The following is a 19165-nucleotide window of genomic DNA, read 5'->3' on the forward strand; positions in this document are numbered from 1 at the left end:
TTTGGGAACAGGTGATTCTTAAAAAAGAGAAGAGCTGAAGAAGAGTTCAATGGAGAAACCACCGCACTCTGGATACTACAGTTACGCTTTTATCTTTACAGAACACTGGGCTTGGCTACTTTTTGTAGAAGATCAGTTTACATTCATGCTTCTGCCATAGCTTCAAGCAATTTGTTCTGTTAAACCTGCATACATACATACTAAAGGGGTAAAATGCATTTTGCTTGAGGGCTTTCAGATTTATTATGTTCCAAAAACATATGCCTTTGTTTTCTTTGAAATAGCAAACTGCACTGTTTATTTTTGTGTTGTTTCCTAACCAGAATATGACTTATTTTTAGTGTCTCAAATCTAAAACACACTTCATCAGATCTCTATGACTGAGACTAGATCAACATTACAATGAAGATATGCAGAGAGGAGACATTGCAATATATACAGTTGTTCACTTACATGAAGAAGTGGCTATTCCTGCTTTTTACACCTGCCCTATGGAGACTTGACTAGAAGACAAGTCTTTAAGCGTCTTAAGTCTGGACTGAGTTAGTGTCCGTATCTGTCTTTTGGGCTTGAGGGACAGTTAGCAGACTTGGACTGGCAAATGTCCTCTGGGCCACTGGTCGACAGTCCCGTACACTCACCTGATCTGTCACGCTCGGCGAAAAGTGCGAGGGGTGTCCCATCATTGCCAGTCCAGCCCTTCAGATAGGTGTTGTTGAAAAAAGGCTGAGGCTTAATTAAATCAGTGAAGTGACTTTTAAGGTGCCCCCAACATCATCTATGAGTTATGTATGGCTTCCTGAAAAAGTTAACCTTAGTAGCACTTTTCAATGGATTTTGAAGCTGAAAATCTCTTTCTGCAAAACTTTACTTTAGAAGCCCTCCTTAAACTTGCTTAAGGGTTAAATTCATGTCTCATCCATGTCGCATGTGTTGAAGAGTATACATGTGTACTGCTTTTTGCCAGCTGCGGCCACTTTGTGCCGTGGTAACCGATAACTTCTCGTAGGGCAGCAACAGGATACAATAGTACAGTATTTGGGCGCCCAGATTGGTACCTTGCCTAGGGCCCTGTGGAGGATTAACTTCAGAGATGAGACAACCCACTCTTCCTATAACATTTACATTGGAATTGTTCTGTATTCACAGGGTAATAAAGAATACAATCCTTTAAAAACATTTTTTAACAGGAAACAATGGACAATTCAGTCGTGAGTTTTCTAGTGTTGTTTAATAGCGAGTCATAATAAATATTGGAATGTTAAAGACATTTGGCACAAGGACAAGATACCAAATTCAGTATGTTCTTAGAAAGAACCTCGTGAAAATGAAAACTAAACTACATAAACATGTTCAATATAAAAAATAAAGCAGTACAAATATGTAACTATAATGGTTAAATGATTCTAAATAAGCTATCCCATTAGAAAGAGATATGACAACAAAATAGGTTATTTTATATGCGGTTTATTAGGTAGACAGTACAGACAGAAACTGACATCACAAAGAGAGAATTAGGTTTGCCTTGAATGAAAAAAAGAAATTGCGAAGCATTGTACTGTTCAATATACAATATGAAATCATATTTGCAGTTGCAGATTGTGAATCGTAAAATGAAGGTCATTGTTTATTAAGAAACCCCTTGCTGTAATGTTCAAATGGGAATGATATCTGAAAATATAGCTTTCTTCCCCCTACACGAAGGGAGAAATGAGCAGATCTATTGTTTCAAAGGCCTTACAACTAGAGTCTCCTTGTGATTTTGTTCAACTTATTCTAGTGTTCTTTTATTTGGTATCAGTGTTAACCTCACATAAATAAACCAAGATGCTCATGAAAAATCTCAATAGGTCTTTTTTACAGCTCCTATGCATTCCACTTCCTAAAATTTTCATTCACTCATTCAGATAAATCAGTCTCACAAAATAAGATATAATGAAATTGGAAGAATTGTAATGCACACAGTAATTTCTATTCATTATATGCATACCAAAGTGTTTTTTTTTTGCCTCTCATAAATATGTTCTCATGCAAACCTTAATACTTAGAATTCTTTCACAAAACAATTAAGTAACAAGACAAAATACGTGGAATATTTCAAATCATTTGAACAGGACACCACGTCTGCAATTATTGTGAGAAAATTAGAGTAAAAACACATTCCGAACAAAAGTAACAGAGCCTTTACGCAGGATCTTATGTCATACCCACTGTAGGAAGTGGAGGGGCGAACCCAGGTGGGTTTAGCACACCCCTCATCTCACCCCATGGAAGTTCCAGCCCTGACAACTGTATAGTTCCTTGTGCAAGAGAAGTAGACATAACACTTGGTCTTCCTTTGTAATTTGTGTAAAATGGCATGGAAACATTTAACAGAATATCTATTTCCTATCTCAAATGACTTAGAAATCTGTACATATACATGCAACAGACCACAAAGAACCGTAGATGAACTACAGGAACATGTGATGTGGAGTAAGGGAATCATGGCAGGCTAGATACTGAGTATCCAGTGTTCTGTGCTTATCTTGCTTTTAATATATAAAAAATTCTAGATTATAATTTTATTTGCTAAGAAGCAGTGACAGATGTCTAGAGTCCTATACAAACATGTAAGTCCATGCGTATACATGCATCTAAGTATTGTGAGATAGCTATTCAGTTACATGCTATGGTTCCTGTAAATACATGGTGATTTTACACAAACTAGAGTACTATTCTAGAACCAATGGGAACTGTAAATAAGACAATTGAGATTTTTTTTGTTTTATACTGCCACAACATAACTTTGAAACAGCAATGCAACCATTTATGCATCCTCGCCATTAAAATTTTTAGGGTTTTATGCAAGGTGTGGTGACTTTATCTTAGACTTAGCAGATATAAGGGGTTTCTCAATTTAAAACCTTAAGTCTTAATAGGCCTTTTTGCTTGATGATGAAGATGATGTTTTTGAGACAATGGTCAAACCTTGCCTGCTTCCTGAACTGAAGCCTCCACCCCCTCCAACACTGTAACCACCTCCTCCAGAAATTCCACTGGAATAACCACCTCCTCCACCACCAGAAATTCCACTGGAATAACCACCTCCCCCACCACCAGAAATTCCACTGGAATAACCTCCTCCGTATCCACTGCCGCCTCCTGCTCCATATCCTCCTCCTCCCCCTGAACCAAAACCAGCTCCTCCTCCAAATCCACCTCCTCCAGCTCCAAATCCACCTCCTCCAGCTCCAAATCCACCACCTCCAGCTCCAAATCCACCACCTCCAGCTCCAAATCCTCCTCCTCCTCCTCCTCCAGAAGTGTATGAAGTAGCACCGCTGACCACCGCTGCAATTAACAAATGTGTTGTACAGTAAGTCAACGAAAGGTCAATGAACTAGAATATTTACCCACCCTAATAACCCCTTAAGGACAATGGGCAGTTCCTAAACCCATTGAAAACAATGCATTTTGAGCCCGTACTTGTCATTAAGGGGTTAAAATATAAATGAGTCAATATAGGTATACTTACAGATGCTAACAGGGTTTGTGATCTCTCCTGACATCCTGTAATCAAAGACAACAAGATGTAATATTAAGTTTAAAAAAATACAATAAAAACTGACAATATAATACGTACTGTTACATGGTCAGAAAATACTTTATTACCAATTAGCCATGCTTAAGGTAAAGATGAGGAAGTAGAATATGAAACGTTGGAGAATTCTCACTGTTGGAGAATGACTCTGGTGTGGCTCCAGGTAATAGAAAATATGAAGTGGAAATCATGAAGCATTAAAAGACGAAAAGAGTATGAGGGACCAAAACTTGTGCTATAAACTGAATTGAAAGGGTGAATATAGCCAGTAAAAAAAATAAGAATAATTTAAGACAACTGTGTGTACATGCCCACTGAAATGTAGATGCTTTTGCCTTGATCAGAACCAACCTGAACTCTTCTCCTTCCAGCAGGGCTCTGTATGTTGCAATTTCAACATCCAGGGCCAGTTTCACATTCATAAGCTCATGGTATTCACGCAGCTGCTGTGCCATATCTTCTTTGGCCTTTTGTAGGGCAGCGTTTAATTCATCAAGCTTTTTCTGGGCATCTTTTAGAGCAAGTTCTCCTCGGTCCTCAGCTTCTTTGATCGAATCCTGAAGATTGGCGCACTTGAAAAAGGAAAACAAAATGTTACCATACTGTGCTGGTAGTTTTAGGGATCCTACAGTTTTTTTCTCAAAGAACCAAGTTGAGCTTGGTGTTGCTTAGTATCAAATATTATTTCAAGTACACACATGTCTATAAAATTACATTTCAAGGATAATTATAAAAGCATCTATGACAGTATTGGATCACACACAAAACCAGTATACCATTGCAAATAGAATTCCAAAATAATGCCCCAGCGGGGACAAGGGTAAGTTACAAGTGCAAATAAACCAATCCCATTCCCGGGATCAAAAAATACCCTTATTATAACCCCACCCTAAAACATGACTTTTATTAGTATGTTTATTAAAAGGTATAACCAAAAAAAAAGATTTTTAAAAACACCAGTGTCACCAGTCCTACTATATAAGGTATACGTCACAGTAACATACTGTTGATGGCTGCTGTCCTAACAACAGAAATAATTCAATTATGATCAGTGACAGAGGCTAATTAAAAACTCAGGCCATTAGCCCAGACCTCTGATGAAGCTCTGAGGAGCGAAACATGTCAGGGGGATACTTGTCTGAGTTTTTAATTAGCCTCTGTCACTGGTCATAATTGAATTATTTCTGTTGTTAGGACAGCAGCCATCAACAGTATGTTACTGTGACGTATACCTTATATAGTAGGACTGGTGACACTGGTGTTTTTAAAAATCTTTTTTTTTGGTTATACCATTGCAAATAGGCTGCAAATCATACTACCATTAGCATGTAGCTGGTTTTCTACTATATGTCATATAATGTTGTTCTTTGGTGGAACTCTTGATTCAAGGGCCTTCTTCTATGAAGCAACAACCATTGTTGCTCTCATGCCACAACAGAACTTCCAGAGGTTAACCACAATAGGTTCTTTTTTCCTCCATATTGAAATAGTATTCTAAACATCAAACATTGAAGTTTATTTTACCAGAATCACATTTTATGCATAATCCCCACAGTATTAAAGAATTGTCTACTAGCTTGTGCTTTATAGTGTGTGAGACAACTCTTTATTTTCCCCCAAAGAGTAGTAAAGAGATGAGCCATATTGCAGACATCTAGGGTCCAGATATTATGCTTCATATATATATATATATATGTTATTAAAAGTCATAATTTATATTGATTTTACACTTTTTTATACCTTGTTTTGATACGTTTGCATTTAAGTCAGAATATCTGGTAATCATAAGTTGTATTAAAAAAAGAACAGTAAAAAGCAGTGTGTAAGATAACAATGTGGGCAGAAACATAGGGTAAGAAGGTCCCCCTCAAAGACTAATATGGCCTGCTCCTTTGTTTGATATTTTGATAAATCGCTTTTCATTTAATTAGATAAGTGTGCATGGAGTTTTTACAATTATGTTAGGTGGTAAGAGACATATATTTCTATACATGCAATGCCATGGATCCTCTCAGGAGCTAGTCATTATCTAGTTATAATTATGAATAGATATGAATGATGCAGGACTGGTTATCCCACAAGGCCAACTACCAAATGCTATGAGTAGCCATGCTTACTCCATTTTGCTGACACACATCCACTTCACATCCATTTTATCCCTTTGTCCCAACCAGATTGTATCTATGCCTTTCCTATTTATTATAGATATATATAGGCCTAGTTTTTTCATTATTAGGTATTTAGAAATTGCGTTGATATTTACTATTAATATGCTTAATATGTAATTACCTGCTTCTTCAAACTCTCAATTTCAGCCTTCAGCCGCTGGATCCTCCGGTTTAGCTCAGCAATCTCACTCTTGCTGGTTTTTAGGCTGTCACCATGTTGACCTGCAGTTGCTTGTAACTGTTGGTACTAAATGATAAATTCTAAATATAATTATTTATACTGATGGTGTTTAATTTGGAGGAAAAAAAACAGATTGATGCTGCATAAGGACATTTTTGTCCCACTTAATCTATTGTCTATTTTGGTGGGGCATTGGACTATTGGATTAAATCTTCAGGTTTTCTGTAAGAATATTTGGCTGATCTTGCTTAATGAATAGTTAAATCAGTGAGACTTCTTAAAGTAATCTCACAGATTTTTTATGCATTATCGCAAGGCCAACTCATCTTTTCTTGCAGTGGAAAATTGCCAGGGTTAGCCCATCATATTGCATAGTAAATTCTGTTGAAATCACAACTCTCTTAAACCTCACCCACAAACTCTTTATATAGTGAATAACTCTGCTTAGAGTTTAGCTCATTATCATAATAGTTGCTGGGTCATTCTTAATTAGTCAATGACTTCAGGTGGGAAGAACTGGGATTGGGTTACTTAATATCTCATTCAAAGAGAGTTGGTGCTGAAGAAAGTTCATGCTTTAGTCTGCTAATGATATTATGTCTGCCGTTGCCATGATGGCATTCGGTCAAACAGAAACCTGGAATGCCACAGTAACCTAATGATATTGACATACCGCACATAGTGTATGACATACTGCTAAAGTTTGATGAGACTTTTGGCCATTCGACCTCTTTTTTAATCACATTTTGTGAGGGTTTTGAATGAGTTAATTGAATTACATACTGAAGGTTACCATAAATTCTGTTGACAACTTCATTAGGATATTTTGTCAGAGAGCTTCCATTAGAACATTTACCTTTATTGCATAAGCAGCTTCTGCCTCTGCTCTGCTTCTGTTTGCAATTTCTTCATATTGAGCTTTCACCTCAGCTATGAGGCCATCAAGGTCCAATGCCCTGTTGTTGTCCATTGATAGAATAACAGAAGTATCGGAAAGCTGTCCATGAACATTATTCAATTCCTATAAAAATAATCACAATTACGTTATCACAGTTGACAATCATATAATTTTTATTTGTGGAGTTAAGGTGAAGACATTAATTTATGAAAATCTTAAAAGGGTTAAGGACATTTGATACTACCTAAACAGGTAGGATATAAAGTATTTATATTATATTATAACTCAATATATTGCTATTAATCAAATATTAGACTTCCATTATATTCTCTTTGTTTTGTCACTGACATAACATAAAATCCTGTGGCCCTGCAAGCTGTGTTGAGCCCCACTCCTGTATGTATCTCATTTTTTATTTAAATTGATGCATCTTCCATTGAACATATGCAAATACTGCTCATTGATATGGACTTATCTTAGAGTGTAAGCTAAATTTTTCTCAAAATATGAGCCTCTGGAATGCCAACAAACACCTGCTGTTGAACACTAATATAATATTAGAGATGCCATTAACAACAGATGAGAGCCACTTTCAATGTACCCACTTTTGCATCTAGAAGCAAGGCCTGAGTGGGTCCTTAACCGCAAGAGCTGAAGGTTAAAAAAAATCTTTCAAAAACTATAATCATATAGTTTTGGAATATATAAATGTCTGTTTTCAGTGTTTTCTTTGCCTTGTTAAACATAAAACCAGCACCACCTATTACTTATACAGGGCAATCTTACCGCTTCATAGAGTGTCCTCAAAAAGTTGATTTCATCAGTCAGACTATCAACTTTAGCCTCCAGCTCTACTTTGTTCATATAGGCAGCATCCACATCCTAGAGTCAAACAGTATTAATAGAATGTGACCATGTTTGGAAGGTTAGATTCAAGGTAATTAGCTTATAATTCTAGAAGGCCTAACTAAAAGACTAAATGAAACAAAGTATTTTTTATAATGTATTAAAAAAAGTGGCAAAATATTTCATGATCATGAAAACGCTTCATATATAAAACATAAATTAATTTCCAAATATGTACAATATTAATATGCTTTTTTTTTAGCTTAGATTATTTTATCCTAGTAAAGTTTGGATGTTGAAACCACACATCCAGGAGGACCAACATCCCTATTTAATAACGGGTTATACAAGTATCAAGCAATAATATTTTATTAAAAATATGTTGCAAAAATCAGCATCAACATCTTACCTAACTTTTGTTGCAATTATAAACAATACAGACTACATCAGAAATTAGTTAAAATGATTATACCACATAATTCTACCATATCCTTCCATAGGACAGAAACTCTGGAGATATAACTGCATTCTACAATGCTCCTGAATATTTGCATTGCAAGCTAACGGTGATCTCTTATGAAGCAAGAATCAACATATTCATTTGTAAGTGCAGACATCTGATCTCAACCAATATTAACATCCACTGTTACTTTAAATCTACTAACCTTTTTAAGTACCACAAATTCATTTTCTGCAGTTGTGCGTTTGTTAATCTCATCCTCGTACCTATTAGTGGGAAATGAAATGTAACAGTTACATCAAACTAGTAAATTCCTTTAATAACACCATAAATGATTGCACGGGTGCACTGTGAAGAGAAGAGTCAACTATGGCTGCCAAGACAAAAACTGAAAGAGGAATGCATTGGACAAATGCATTCAGCATTTCCAGCATTTCTAGTTCCTGTAGTGCTACTAGAACCAACATGCTACAATACTGCACAGTGTATTGCTTTACCCTTACTCCACATTCATAGTCTGTTTATTAATCTCTCATACATTCATTCATATAAGCATTATCTAGGAGTCCACACAACCTACATAATATATGTTTCATCTTTTTCCATAGATTTTTTTAAGGTTTAACGAGGTTAATTATAAACAGTAGCTAAGATGCTCATTATGTGGGCATATGTCTCCTAATGGGAATAATGGTCATTTGAACATACTTGTTTTTGAAATCCTCGACTAGATCTTGCATGTTCCTTAGCTCTCCTTCCAAGCTGCCTTTGTCATTGTAAAGTCGATCCAAGGTCCTCCTTAGATTGCTAATATAAGCCTCAAAAAGAGGTTCTAAGTTGCTTTTCTTTGAGATACCTTTTTGATCTTGCTCCTGCAAGAAGCTCCATTTTGTCTTTAAAACCTGATTTTGCTGCTCCAAAAATCTAACCTAGAAGCCATATAACATAACAGTAAAGTCAATAATGCTATTGAACCTACAGAAAAATCTATTTGTAATATTATAAACATATACAGAAAATGTTAAGCTAGTATATTCACCTTGTCAATAAAAGAAGCAAATTTATTGTTGAGTGTCTTGATCTGTTCTCTTTCTTCTGTTCTCACTTTTTGAATAGTTGGATCAATTTCCAAGTTTAGTGGTGCTAGAAGGCTTTGATTAATAGTTACTTGTTGAATTCCACCTGGTGGGCATACAGGGAACGCAGGGCCACCTGGTCCAGGAAACCCAGGCATATCAGGAAATCCAATGCCACCAAATCCTCCTCCTCCTCCACCTCCTCCTGCTCCTCCACCAAATCCACCACCTCCAGCTCCTCCACCATATCCACCACCTCCACCAAATCCTCCACCACCAAATCCACCTCCTCCTACTCCACCACCAAATCCTCCACCATAGCCACTACCAAAACCTCCACCTCCTCCACGAACACTGCCTGTACTAATTGAAATTCTTTTTGTCCCTCCAAGGTTAATGAGGCTTCTAGAGCCAAAGCCACCACCTACAGAACGTCCATAGCCTCCACCACCCCTTGATACACTTGCTGAACTAAAGATAACTCTTCCTCCTCCGCCACCAGCACCTCCACCTGCAACTGAGGAAGAGGTGAAGCTCCTGCCTCCTGACACCGACTTGGTGGCAAATGTCTGCTGACTCCTACTCATCTTTGCAAAGTTAAGAGAAACAAATCTAGTTTATAAACTAACATAAAGAAGCAATAATCAGAGGGGATGAGTTTAAGCCCCTCTGTTAGAAGAAACAGCTGCTGCACCTTATATATAATTTTTGTAAGTGGGTTTGGCTGCCTTAGGAATCAAAAGATCAATTTACTGTAATCATTGGGCTTGGCAACTTTGGCATGCCTGGCAGCACATGTTTTTTTATCTGTTTAGTGGATTGATAAATTGGGACACACCTCACATATGATATGAAATATGACTTTACTTGAAATGTTATGAAACCTTTCTATCTGTTAAGTTGGTGTAGATATTACAAAAAGATCCCCAGGCTAAATTTCATTTAATCTTGTTAATAATCAATGTGCAAACCAGCCATATTTTTAATCTTCTAAAAAAAATCATCTTTATGTCATTCACAACTCTACCTGATGTTGTGCCAGCATATTAATGTAGTGATTTAGGACATATATTTTCTAGGGAAACACCTGAGGACATGTTTTAGATTTTTTTGTGAATAAATACAAAATTAAAAAGCTACAAATCAGTACATTTAATATATATGGAATTATACCACATTAGCCATGAAATGAGAAAAAGCTAACTTGGTAAAGATTATAGTTTTATTGGTTAACTGTGGTATAATAAAATGCAAGCTTTTGAGACTATCTAGGTCTCTTCTTCAGTCCTGTTTTATCTGCTTTCAATCTATTATATTTCAGTTTTCCAATAAAGGTATTACCTTTAGCACAGTACATTAAATTAGACCACTATTATGCATGAATCTTCTTGAAAATCAATGGGATGGATATTGTGGATTGTTCTACTGATTTCCACACCTTCTAGAAATTGATAGGGTGGAATGGGTATTCTAGATTCATTAATATAGAGCAACAATTGACTCGCACTTCTCCTAGTTTTGACTTCGCAATAGTTCAGATCTACAATTATCATTCGAAATATACTCTACCTAGAACTGTATTTAATCATGTGTCCCCTCAATTTAAAAGCTCACAAAATCATGAGCAACATTTTAGGCTATTACATGAAGTGTTTTTATCTGTTTTAATTGCAATTCTACATCCAGCCACCAGGATGCCTTGTATAACAAGAAATTTAAGCAACAATGTCCACAAAAGATCTTTTTTTGTGCATCCTTTGTATGTTTTCTATTCAATACCTTTCTGTATTGCACTATGCTGGGTAATGCACGCCAAGTTTGTTGCTTACATAATGTGTTGGGGGCAACATAAATACTGGGCCATATAGCTCTTGCTGCCCCCCAGGCCAAATGTTGCTATATCAGGACCCGGATACTGTAAGAGATCCTCCAGAGGTGGGTTAGTTTGCCAGTACAGGACCAGTTGAACCAGACTCCAGTCAATAAAGTAAGCAACAAAGACCCACTGTTGGAGGAACGGTTATACTTTGTGCTTGTACCAATTTAAGTCTAGCCTTCTATTCAGTCTTATTGTGTATCCTTATACACAACACTAATGAATGCCATTCATACGTCCCTTTTAATGTTCAGACTGCATTGGTCTATATAAGACTAGAAATGTTATTTTGATGGGAACAATTAAACCTGGAGCAAACAGAACTATTATAAACATGCAAGCAATTAATATATTTTAAGAAATATATCTTAAAAATGTGTTTGTGTCCCAGAATGGACATCTGATTTTCTTTATCATTTCATGTTTATTTATCAAAGGGTTCCTGGAATGCATATAATGTTATAATTGACAATCTTTGTAAAAGAAAACCACTGAAATGTAGTATCTTCTGGACTGCCCATATTGACATTTCCTGTAGTAATTTAACAGCTAATGATGTGTTACATTATATTTTCTTCCCACTGAAAGACAAAATGCCAAACAACACTTTTTTCATGTGGTTCTTTGGAAATCTTGTAAAGACAATGATTGTTTATGTAAGGCACTTTAGAATATTGGGATGGCTAAGGCAGGTCCTGCTTTCAGTATTGCTACTTGAAAAACATAAAATTATGTCCTTGGCACACCTGAATTTTACAAGGAGGCTCAGGAAACCAAAGCTGGGTCAGTTTGTTACACTAACTCTCTGCCAAGGTTTCTCACCTTTTCAAGTCTATTTGTGGCTAATCTTCCTTCCTGCAGGAGCAGAAGAGAGTTCAATGGGGCTTATACCGGAAATGATGCCAAGGTACTGTTAGCTTCCCAGTGTTAACATTCAGTATGATTTTGTGGCTGGCCAGGGAAGTAACAATCATGCTCGCACTTATCTGCCCTTTTAAAGCCGCTAGGCCCAGGAAGTGCAAGAGCAGCATGGAGAGTGTAGAGATCATTTGATCGGATGCTCTCTCACACATCTCCCCGCATGCTGTGTCTGACCATTTCTTACATGCTGTAAGCCTTGAATTTTTGTGTGGCTATATTTATGCACACACTTTTGTCAGATTTACAAGTCCAATCATACTTAAAGTGCTTTTGTCACTGTTCCCAAATTCTATGGTCTATAGTCAGTGACTGTGACTATTCCTCTTTAAGCAGCTTTTGGCTTGCTGGTCATGAGCATTTTGATGGTTGCAGTCCAAGTAGAACTGATGGCTGCAAGTGCCCCACCTTGAGTTAGCTACCATTGACAAACATGTCATAGGAACGCCTATTAACTAGAGTTGATCCAGTCTGTGTAGCATAGTGAACAAGCTATTACGGACATTTTTTTGTCTTCAACAGTTATAGTTGTCATTTTGGAATAATAAAATACAACAGCTTAAATGCAAGCTACATTAGAGTCATGTATACAATCATTTGTATTTATTTTAGGCTTGAAACAAAGTGATTTAATGCATTATATTCTAATCCATATTGCACACTCTACAATTAACTTGCATCATGAAATTTTCTATAACAAAATTTAATTGAAGCCCAAGGTGCTGGTGCCTCTTAATCCACGTGAAGTGGCGGGCAGGAGGGAATAGAGTGCACAGAAGAAACAAAATGGCAAAGCTTCTGGGAACACCCCTCTCCCCCCATTCAAGGAACAGGGGAGAGGGTGTGTCCAGAGGCTCCGCTCCTTTTACAGAAGTTCACTGGGAAGCTAGAATCATGAGGACAGCTTCAATGAGAAAGATAATTGTTTCTGCATCTCTCTTTCTCAGAGAATCAATCTGCATTATTTTGGCCTCTCTATTCACTTCTGCAAAAGGGCAGAGCAACAGGGACAGCATCTCCCCAGTTCTTCAATTTTTGTGCAAAAACTCCAACCTTTTGCTGAAGTTCATCAGAAGGCCATGCCTAGTTGCCCACAGAGAAGTGGACTAAAAATAATACTTTTTGGAGCAGTGGACAAAGGAAGAAGACAAAAGAACAAGAAAATGCAAGAGAAGAAGCTGTGCGACAAGGAGACAAGGACACAGAAGTGGTGGGGAGACATTTAGAGAGAGAGTGATAGAGATTGAAAAAGCATTAGGGAGTGAATGAGGGTGAATTCTTGAGTAAAACCTATCTGGGTGTATAATTGTTGTTAGAATAGGGCTCAGACAAGATTTTACTGAAATGTTATCATTTATTGAAGATATGGAATGGTTTGTTTTTTTCCAAAAGGTCCTTCCTGGCTTGGGAATTACCCTCTATGATTAACTTAAAAACTGTAGATGAGGAACATGAACATCTTTAAAGCTTTTATAATATGTTCCTGAAAATCCAACAGGAACAGGGGCTTTATTAGTTTAATAGAGTATGTAACTTGTTCATCGTTTGTTTATGCTGCGTTAAGCCTGTAATTTCTTGTTCCATTTCCCATTAAGGGTAGTTCCTATGTGCATCTGCACTCACATAGAAAGAGGATTTTTTGGACCGAATGACTGACTTCCTAAAGAAAGTTCTACCTATGAGAATTAGCTTGACCTGCTTCCATCTAAATAGCTTACATGCTACTGACAAGGAAAGAAATGCTTGGTTGTCATCGGGGCATAAATATCACACAAGACAACCTCCATCCCTTGTATCCTCCCTTTGATCAATAAGAATATCATTAGGGAAACTTCTTTTGTATGGTCTTCCTCCATGGCCAGTCTATCGTGAAATAAAATGGTTAGCCCACTCTCTGCTGTACTATGAAAGTGTTGTGAGAGTTGCCTTTACCAGTATTTAGGAGTGGCCCCATTTTTACCCATGTGGGGTGTTTTTTTTTTTTCCAATTATTCCAATGAAATTGAAAGAACACTTTAGATACATGTTAACCAGGAGCTGTTTTCATAACTACTCCAGGTGATAATCGAGGTTAAGGGTCAAAATGGCAATTTACACCAGACAAGACACATACCTACACCTTAAGTCTCAGTCTTACTCCATCTCTACTCCAACACTCATGGCTTGACATTCTTCTTCTATTTTGCTTATGTCCCACAAATGAAGCATATGCGGTGTCTGTCTTGGCAGTGGCATCACTGGGGGGGCTATTGGGACTAAAGCCCAGAATTTAAACACCATAGACCCGAATGGAGACTCTGGGGCTAAAGTATGCTTTAGCCCTGAGTCTTTGAAGCTGCAGATGTCGGGCATCATACCAGTCATTAGCATCAGTGGACTGCCTGCCTTTGCCGGCATCATTCCCTCACCCCTCATGGCTTGCCTGAACATAGAGATTATCCGCCTCCGGGGATTGTGTGCCATGATTGGAAGATAGCTCTCACATGGGCTTGAGGTGCCCAGGAGTATGGTGGCGTCAGTCATCAGTGCTCTTTAAACCAGACTGTTAATGGATCCAGATCACCATGACAGTCAGGGCCCTATTTGAATTGTAAGTGGTTTCACAGTCATAGTCATCTTAAAGCTTTCTTTTGTAATAAAGAAATCTTACAAAACAGAATTATTAAGACAATGTAAAAATTCTGCTTGTAACATGACCTTTATTACAAAATAATGCTAAATGACCTTTAAAATATATATATATATATATATATATATATATATATATATATAACACTTTCAAAAAGATGGTCAGCACTCCAGGTCTTTAAATAGACAATTTCATTTTATTCAAAGTCAAGTCGACGTTTCAGTCATTACTGACTTTCATCAGGACATTTGATGTTAAGGGGGTTAAAAGGTGGCGGACCCGTGCAGGGAACTCTGATCTCTGACAGCCGGGGAAGGTCTGCGCGATGGACGCAGACAACCCCCGCTGCTAGCCACACCTCCTTCCGGCTGCAGCGTAAGTTGTCTACGCGGATCGCGTGGACGTCAACCCGCTGCCCCGGTATACAGCAGGAAATTAGAAGCACCGGTAAGTGTGTGTGGGGTGGGGGAGTGTTAACTGGGAGGGAGACAGAAGGATCCAGGTCCCCTGCAGCGGTGCGGGGGATCTGGATCTTAGTCTCATAGTCAGACCTCTATTTGAGGTCTGATTATAAGACAACCCCGATTAGAAGACGAGGGGTATTTTTCAGAGCATTTGGTCTGAAAAAAACCTCGTCTTATAATCGAGCAAATACGGTATATATATATATATATATATATATATATATATATATACAGGGCTGGCCCATAAGAGTGTCCTATCTGGGTCTATAGGTGAAATGTTGCCCCCTACCACCACAACCATGCCCACCAGATCCTCTCAATCTCCCTACCTTCTCTGTGGACTCATTGTCCACTATTTCCAGTGTCTTCCTAATGAACCTGGCCTCCCAGATCCTATATTTCGGCATGCCCTGTGCCTCCCTAGTAAATCACATACACACTGGCACACATTTTTACTCACACTCTCACATTACGCAGACTTACACATTCACTCACACACATGCACGTACACACTTACATGCTACATGCTCATGTTAACATCTACCCCCTCTCACATACTTACACATACACATTCATGCTCTCACAGACAACAATTACACATACATGCTCATGCACTCTTACATATACTGTATACATTCATACTCACACATCCATGCCCACACACACATACACATCCATGCTCTCAACCACCTACACATCCATCCATACGTACACCCTCTTACCTCAACTGCAGCTTTCCTTCCAGCTGTCAGCAGCCTCGCATTTACCCAAATGGTCATGTGACCTCATGTTATGTGACCACTGCTACATTCCTGATTCCCTGATTTCCCCTCTGGCACTACACCACTGCTCCTGCTGTAACGTTCTGCTGATAATGTTACCTTTATTACAAAATAATGTATGTATAATGTACTTCTGGGGAAAAAAACAGCATACAAATATATAAATGCATTCTGAGGCTGCTTTTGTTCCCAGAAGTATGATATAAACATAATATTAAAGATCATTTAGCAAGGTCATTATTTTTAAAAACTCAACTCAACTCAGCTCAACACAAGTTTTACCTCAAAGTCTGGCTAGAGGGCACAAATACACATGAGGGTTGGTGGCATCAATACACAAGAGGGGCAGCTGATCCCATCACATAAATCAATACTAAAGGGAGGGGCAGGCATAAACACACATAGGGCTGGCTAGGGCCGTTACACAAGGGGCAAATACATAAAAGGGGGGGCAACGACAAAGCAGTGTGAAAAATACAGTATTGTGTTGTAGCCTGTCCGGATGTGGGTGTCAGTGTGGCAGAGCCTGTCCTGGGATATGTGTTTGGGTGTCGGTGTGGCAGAGCCTGTCCTGGTGTGCGTGTTTGGGTGTCGGTGGGGCAGAGCCTGTTTCTGGCACTTTACTTACTGTAGGAATACATTGAACTATATAATTTACTTTTCACTTCAGAGGACAAAGCTCAGAAATCAGTGAGTGGCAAAGTAAATACATTGTGTTATTTACTCTATTTCATGACAGAGGAATTGTCAACTTTGTGGGCCCTGATTCCCAACACTATAACCCCTAACCAAATAAACACACGGACACAATCTGTTTGGATAAACATTTGGCCACAGAGTTTAATATGTATGGGAAATAAAACTGTCACGGTCTCTCCCTCGGTGTCGGGTGCTTGCGGGCAGAGGACCGCTCGCGAGCAGCCGTTACCGGGGGGTTACGGGTGTCTCCCTCGATGCGGGCGGTCGGGTCCCCGATCGCCGGCATTGTGGTTTCAAGGCGGTGTCTGGAGACATTGCTGCCGTCCGGCATCATGATGCCCGACGGAGCATTGATCCCCAGTATTCTGTACTTACGTGCTCCCGGTCCAGCGGCATTCCTCCTGTCTGTATTGATGGGGGCGTGGCTGGACGGGTCCGGAGGCGGAGTTCTGGGAGACTGCCCAGAACTGCGATGATGCAGTCCAGGGGGCGGAGCTTGTAAGGGCGCCAGATTTAAAAACCCAGGAAATGCTTTAATCTGTACCCTGTTGTGGTCTATGTATCCAGAGTTATTGCGTCTGCTCGTTACTATAGTTTTTGACCTCTGCCTGCCTGACGATTCTTTGCCTAGCGATTCTGTACCTTCTCCTGCTTATCCTGGTTTCCAGTTTTTTGGCTTGTCTGACTACCCGCTCTGTTACCAACTTGCCTCGTCTGATTACCCCCTCTGTTTCCGAATTGGCTCGTCTGATTACCCACTCTGTTACCAACTTGGCTCGTCTGATTACCCGCTCTGTTACCGACTTGGCTCGTCTGATTACCCACTCTGTTAGCGACCCGGCTATCCTGAGTACGTTGCTTGAGTTAACCCAGGCTCTGCTTCATTTGCCTTCTGGTTCCTGCTGTCGGGGCTCCTGCACCTTGCACTCCAACTCGGCCCTTAATTTATCCACCTGCATCTGGCCTCCTCACTGTTGGAATCATCCCAGTCTCCACTCCCTGTCACTAAGGGTCTCCCTTGGTGTGCGGTGAGTGCCTTGGTGTTCGTGGTCGTGACAAAAACCACCACAAATTATTAACACAACAAAGTAATTTCCAGAATTGCCACCAAAAGTAATACAGTTCATGCATTCCCCATTGTTTTCCAATCATCCCCCTGACAGGGAGGGAAGATTCAGGTAAGAACAACTGCCTTACTGTTTATACAGCACCTCCCAAAGTCCCCTACCTAATGTCCCTTAACCCCATTATCATACCTGTGAACTCTCCGGGTTTGACCCGGAGATTGCCGGGTGGGCGCTGCTCCTCTGGTTCTCCAGGTCAATACCCGAATCCTCCAGGTCACGGGAGCGGGGTCTTGACATGTCCTGCTCCCCGCCCATTTTTTCCTTTTTCCCAGACATCAGTGTGCAGTCCTGGCTGAGTCCTGTAAGGGAAGGCTCCGAGTAGCCGAAGCCGAGAAGTTCCCAGGTATGCCCATTATCCTAAGCCCACCTCCTCACCCAGTCAAGGCCCCTTTCACTTAGCTATGCTGTTCCATGGGCCACAGTCTGCATACTTTATTAAAAAGTTGCTAAATAGTTGCTTCAGGGTCCCATGTATGCTGACTTTTATTTTAGTGTACTGATGTACTACTGCCTGGAACTGATGTCATCTTTATCCAGTACACGTGGATGCCGAGGAGTTAAGATTCTTTTTATTCTATTGTACTTATTTCTATAAAAAGGTCCACGAAAATCCTCAGCACTAGGCCAATGATGATCTTAATCCACTCATGGTGACGTACAGTATATTAACCCCAATGATTTGAAATCACAACAATGCTCAATATTTATTTTATTTGTTTGAGTTAAAGGTGTTTTGTGAAGATGCTGTGGGTCTTCAGCACCCATTCCCTGGGCGGATCCGTGCGTGTGCGGTTGCTGTTTGTTTAAAAATTGCAGCTTTATGTGTATAACTGCAGGTTTAACTTATACAAATGTTCAAGGCCATTGTTTACATTGGTTTATTCATAGGCCAATTTTGTATTTTGTTGGTAATTTTATTTTAAATAAAAAAACTGACTGAAGTAAATGGGGCTTTTTTTTTTCATGTGTCACATGTATTTAATTTATATATGACAGAGGAGGCCAACAGCTTCTATATTCCTCACATATGTGGATACAGATGGGATTAGTATACATTTCAAAATCTGAAATTAGTTATATTGTGTAAATATTGTTTTATCATAAGGATAGATAGATAGATAGATAGATAGATAGATAGATAGATTACCCTTAACTGGAACTAAGGGGTCAAAAACCTGAAAACCAGCACCAGACCATTATCCCTTCTCCATCAAACATTACCGTAGGCACTACGCATTCTGCTAGGTAGCGTTCTCCTGGCATCCACCAAACTGATATTCGGTCACTCCACAAAGCATGTTTCCATTGTGTTGTGCCACGCATTTCACCACTCAACAGCCCCACTCTGTGAGTGTGCATGGTCTATCACCTAATGGCTGAGCTGTTGTTACTCCTGGAAGCTTCCACTTCACAATAACAGCAGTAACAGTGGACATGGGCAAATGTAGCAGGGCAGAA

The 19165-nt window shown here is 39.1% G+C and overlaps 1 protein-coding gene across 1 annotated transcript; it reads right to left on the minus strand.

The window, feature by feature from the left end:
* Positions 1-2914: 2914 nt before the first annotated feature.
* On the minus strand, positions 2915-9799 carry LOC149286554 (keratin, type II cytoskeletal cochleal-like). The gene is made up of 9 exons (XM_089493959.1): positions 9176-9799; positions 8845-9065; positions 8342-8402; positions 7617-7712; positions 6789-6953; positions 5873-5998; positions 3935-4155; positions 3518-3552; positions 2915-3333 (listed from the first exon to the last, which is right to left on the minus strand). Exons 1-9 carry the CDS (start codon positions 9797-9799, stop codon positions 2915-2917), a joined length of 1968 nt encoding a protein of 655 aa, XP_089350085.1.
* Between the last annotated feature and the right edge of the window lie 9366 nt (positions 9800-19165).

The sequence above is a fragment of the Sceloporus occidentalis genome, unplaced genomic scaffold (genome assembly GCF_023333645.1).
Source record: "Sceloporus occidentalis isolate IW3139 unplaced genomic scaffold, rSceOcc1.0.p SCAF_68, whole genome shotgun sequence".
Lineage (NCBI taxonomy): Eukaryota > Metazoa > Chordata > Lepidosauria > Squamata > Phrynosomatidae > Sceloporus > Sceloporus occidentalis.

Bases quoted from the DNA above. Each gene is read 5' to 3' on its own strand.
- LOC149286554 (XM_089493959.1), bottom strand. From the start codon at position 9,799: ATGAGTAGGAGTCAGCAGACATTTGCCACCAAGTCGGTGTCAGGAGGC. The intron at 5,999-6,788 runs GTAAATGTTCTA...TTTATCATTTAG, and splicing joins AAGCTGCTTATGCAATAAAG to TACCAACAGTTACAAGCAAC. The intron at 4,156-5,872 runs GTAATTACATAT...TCCTTTTTCAAG, and splicing joins TTGAGAGTTTGAAGAAGCAG to TGCGCCAATCTTCAGGATTC.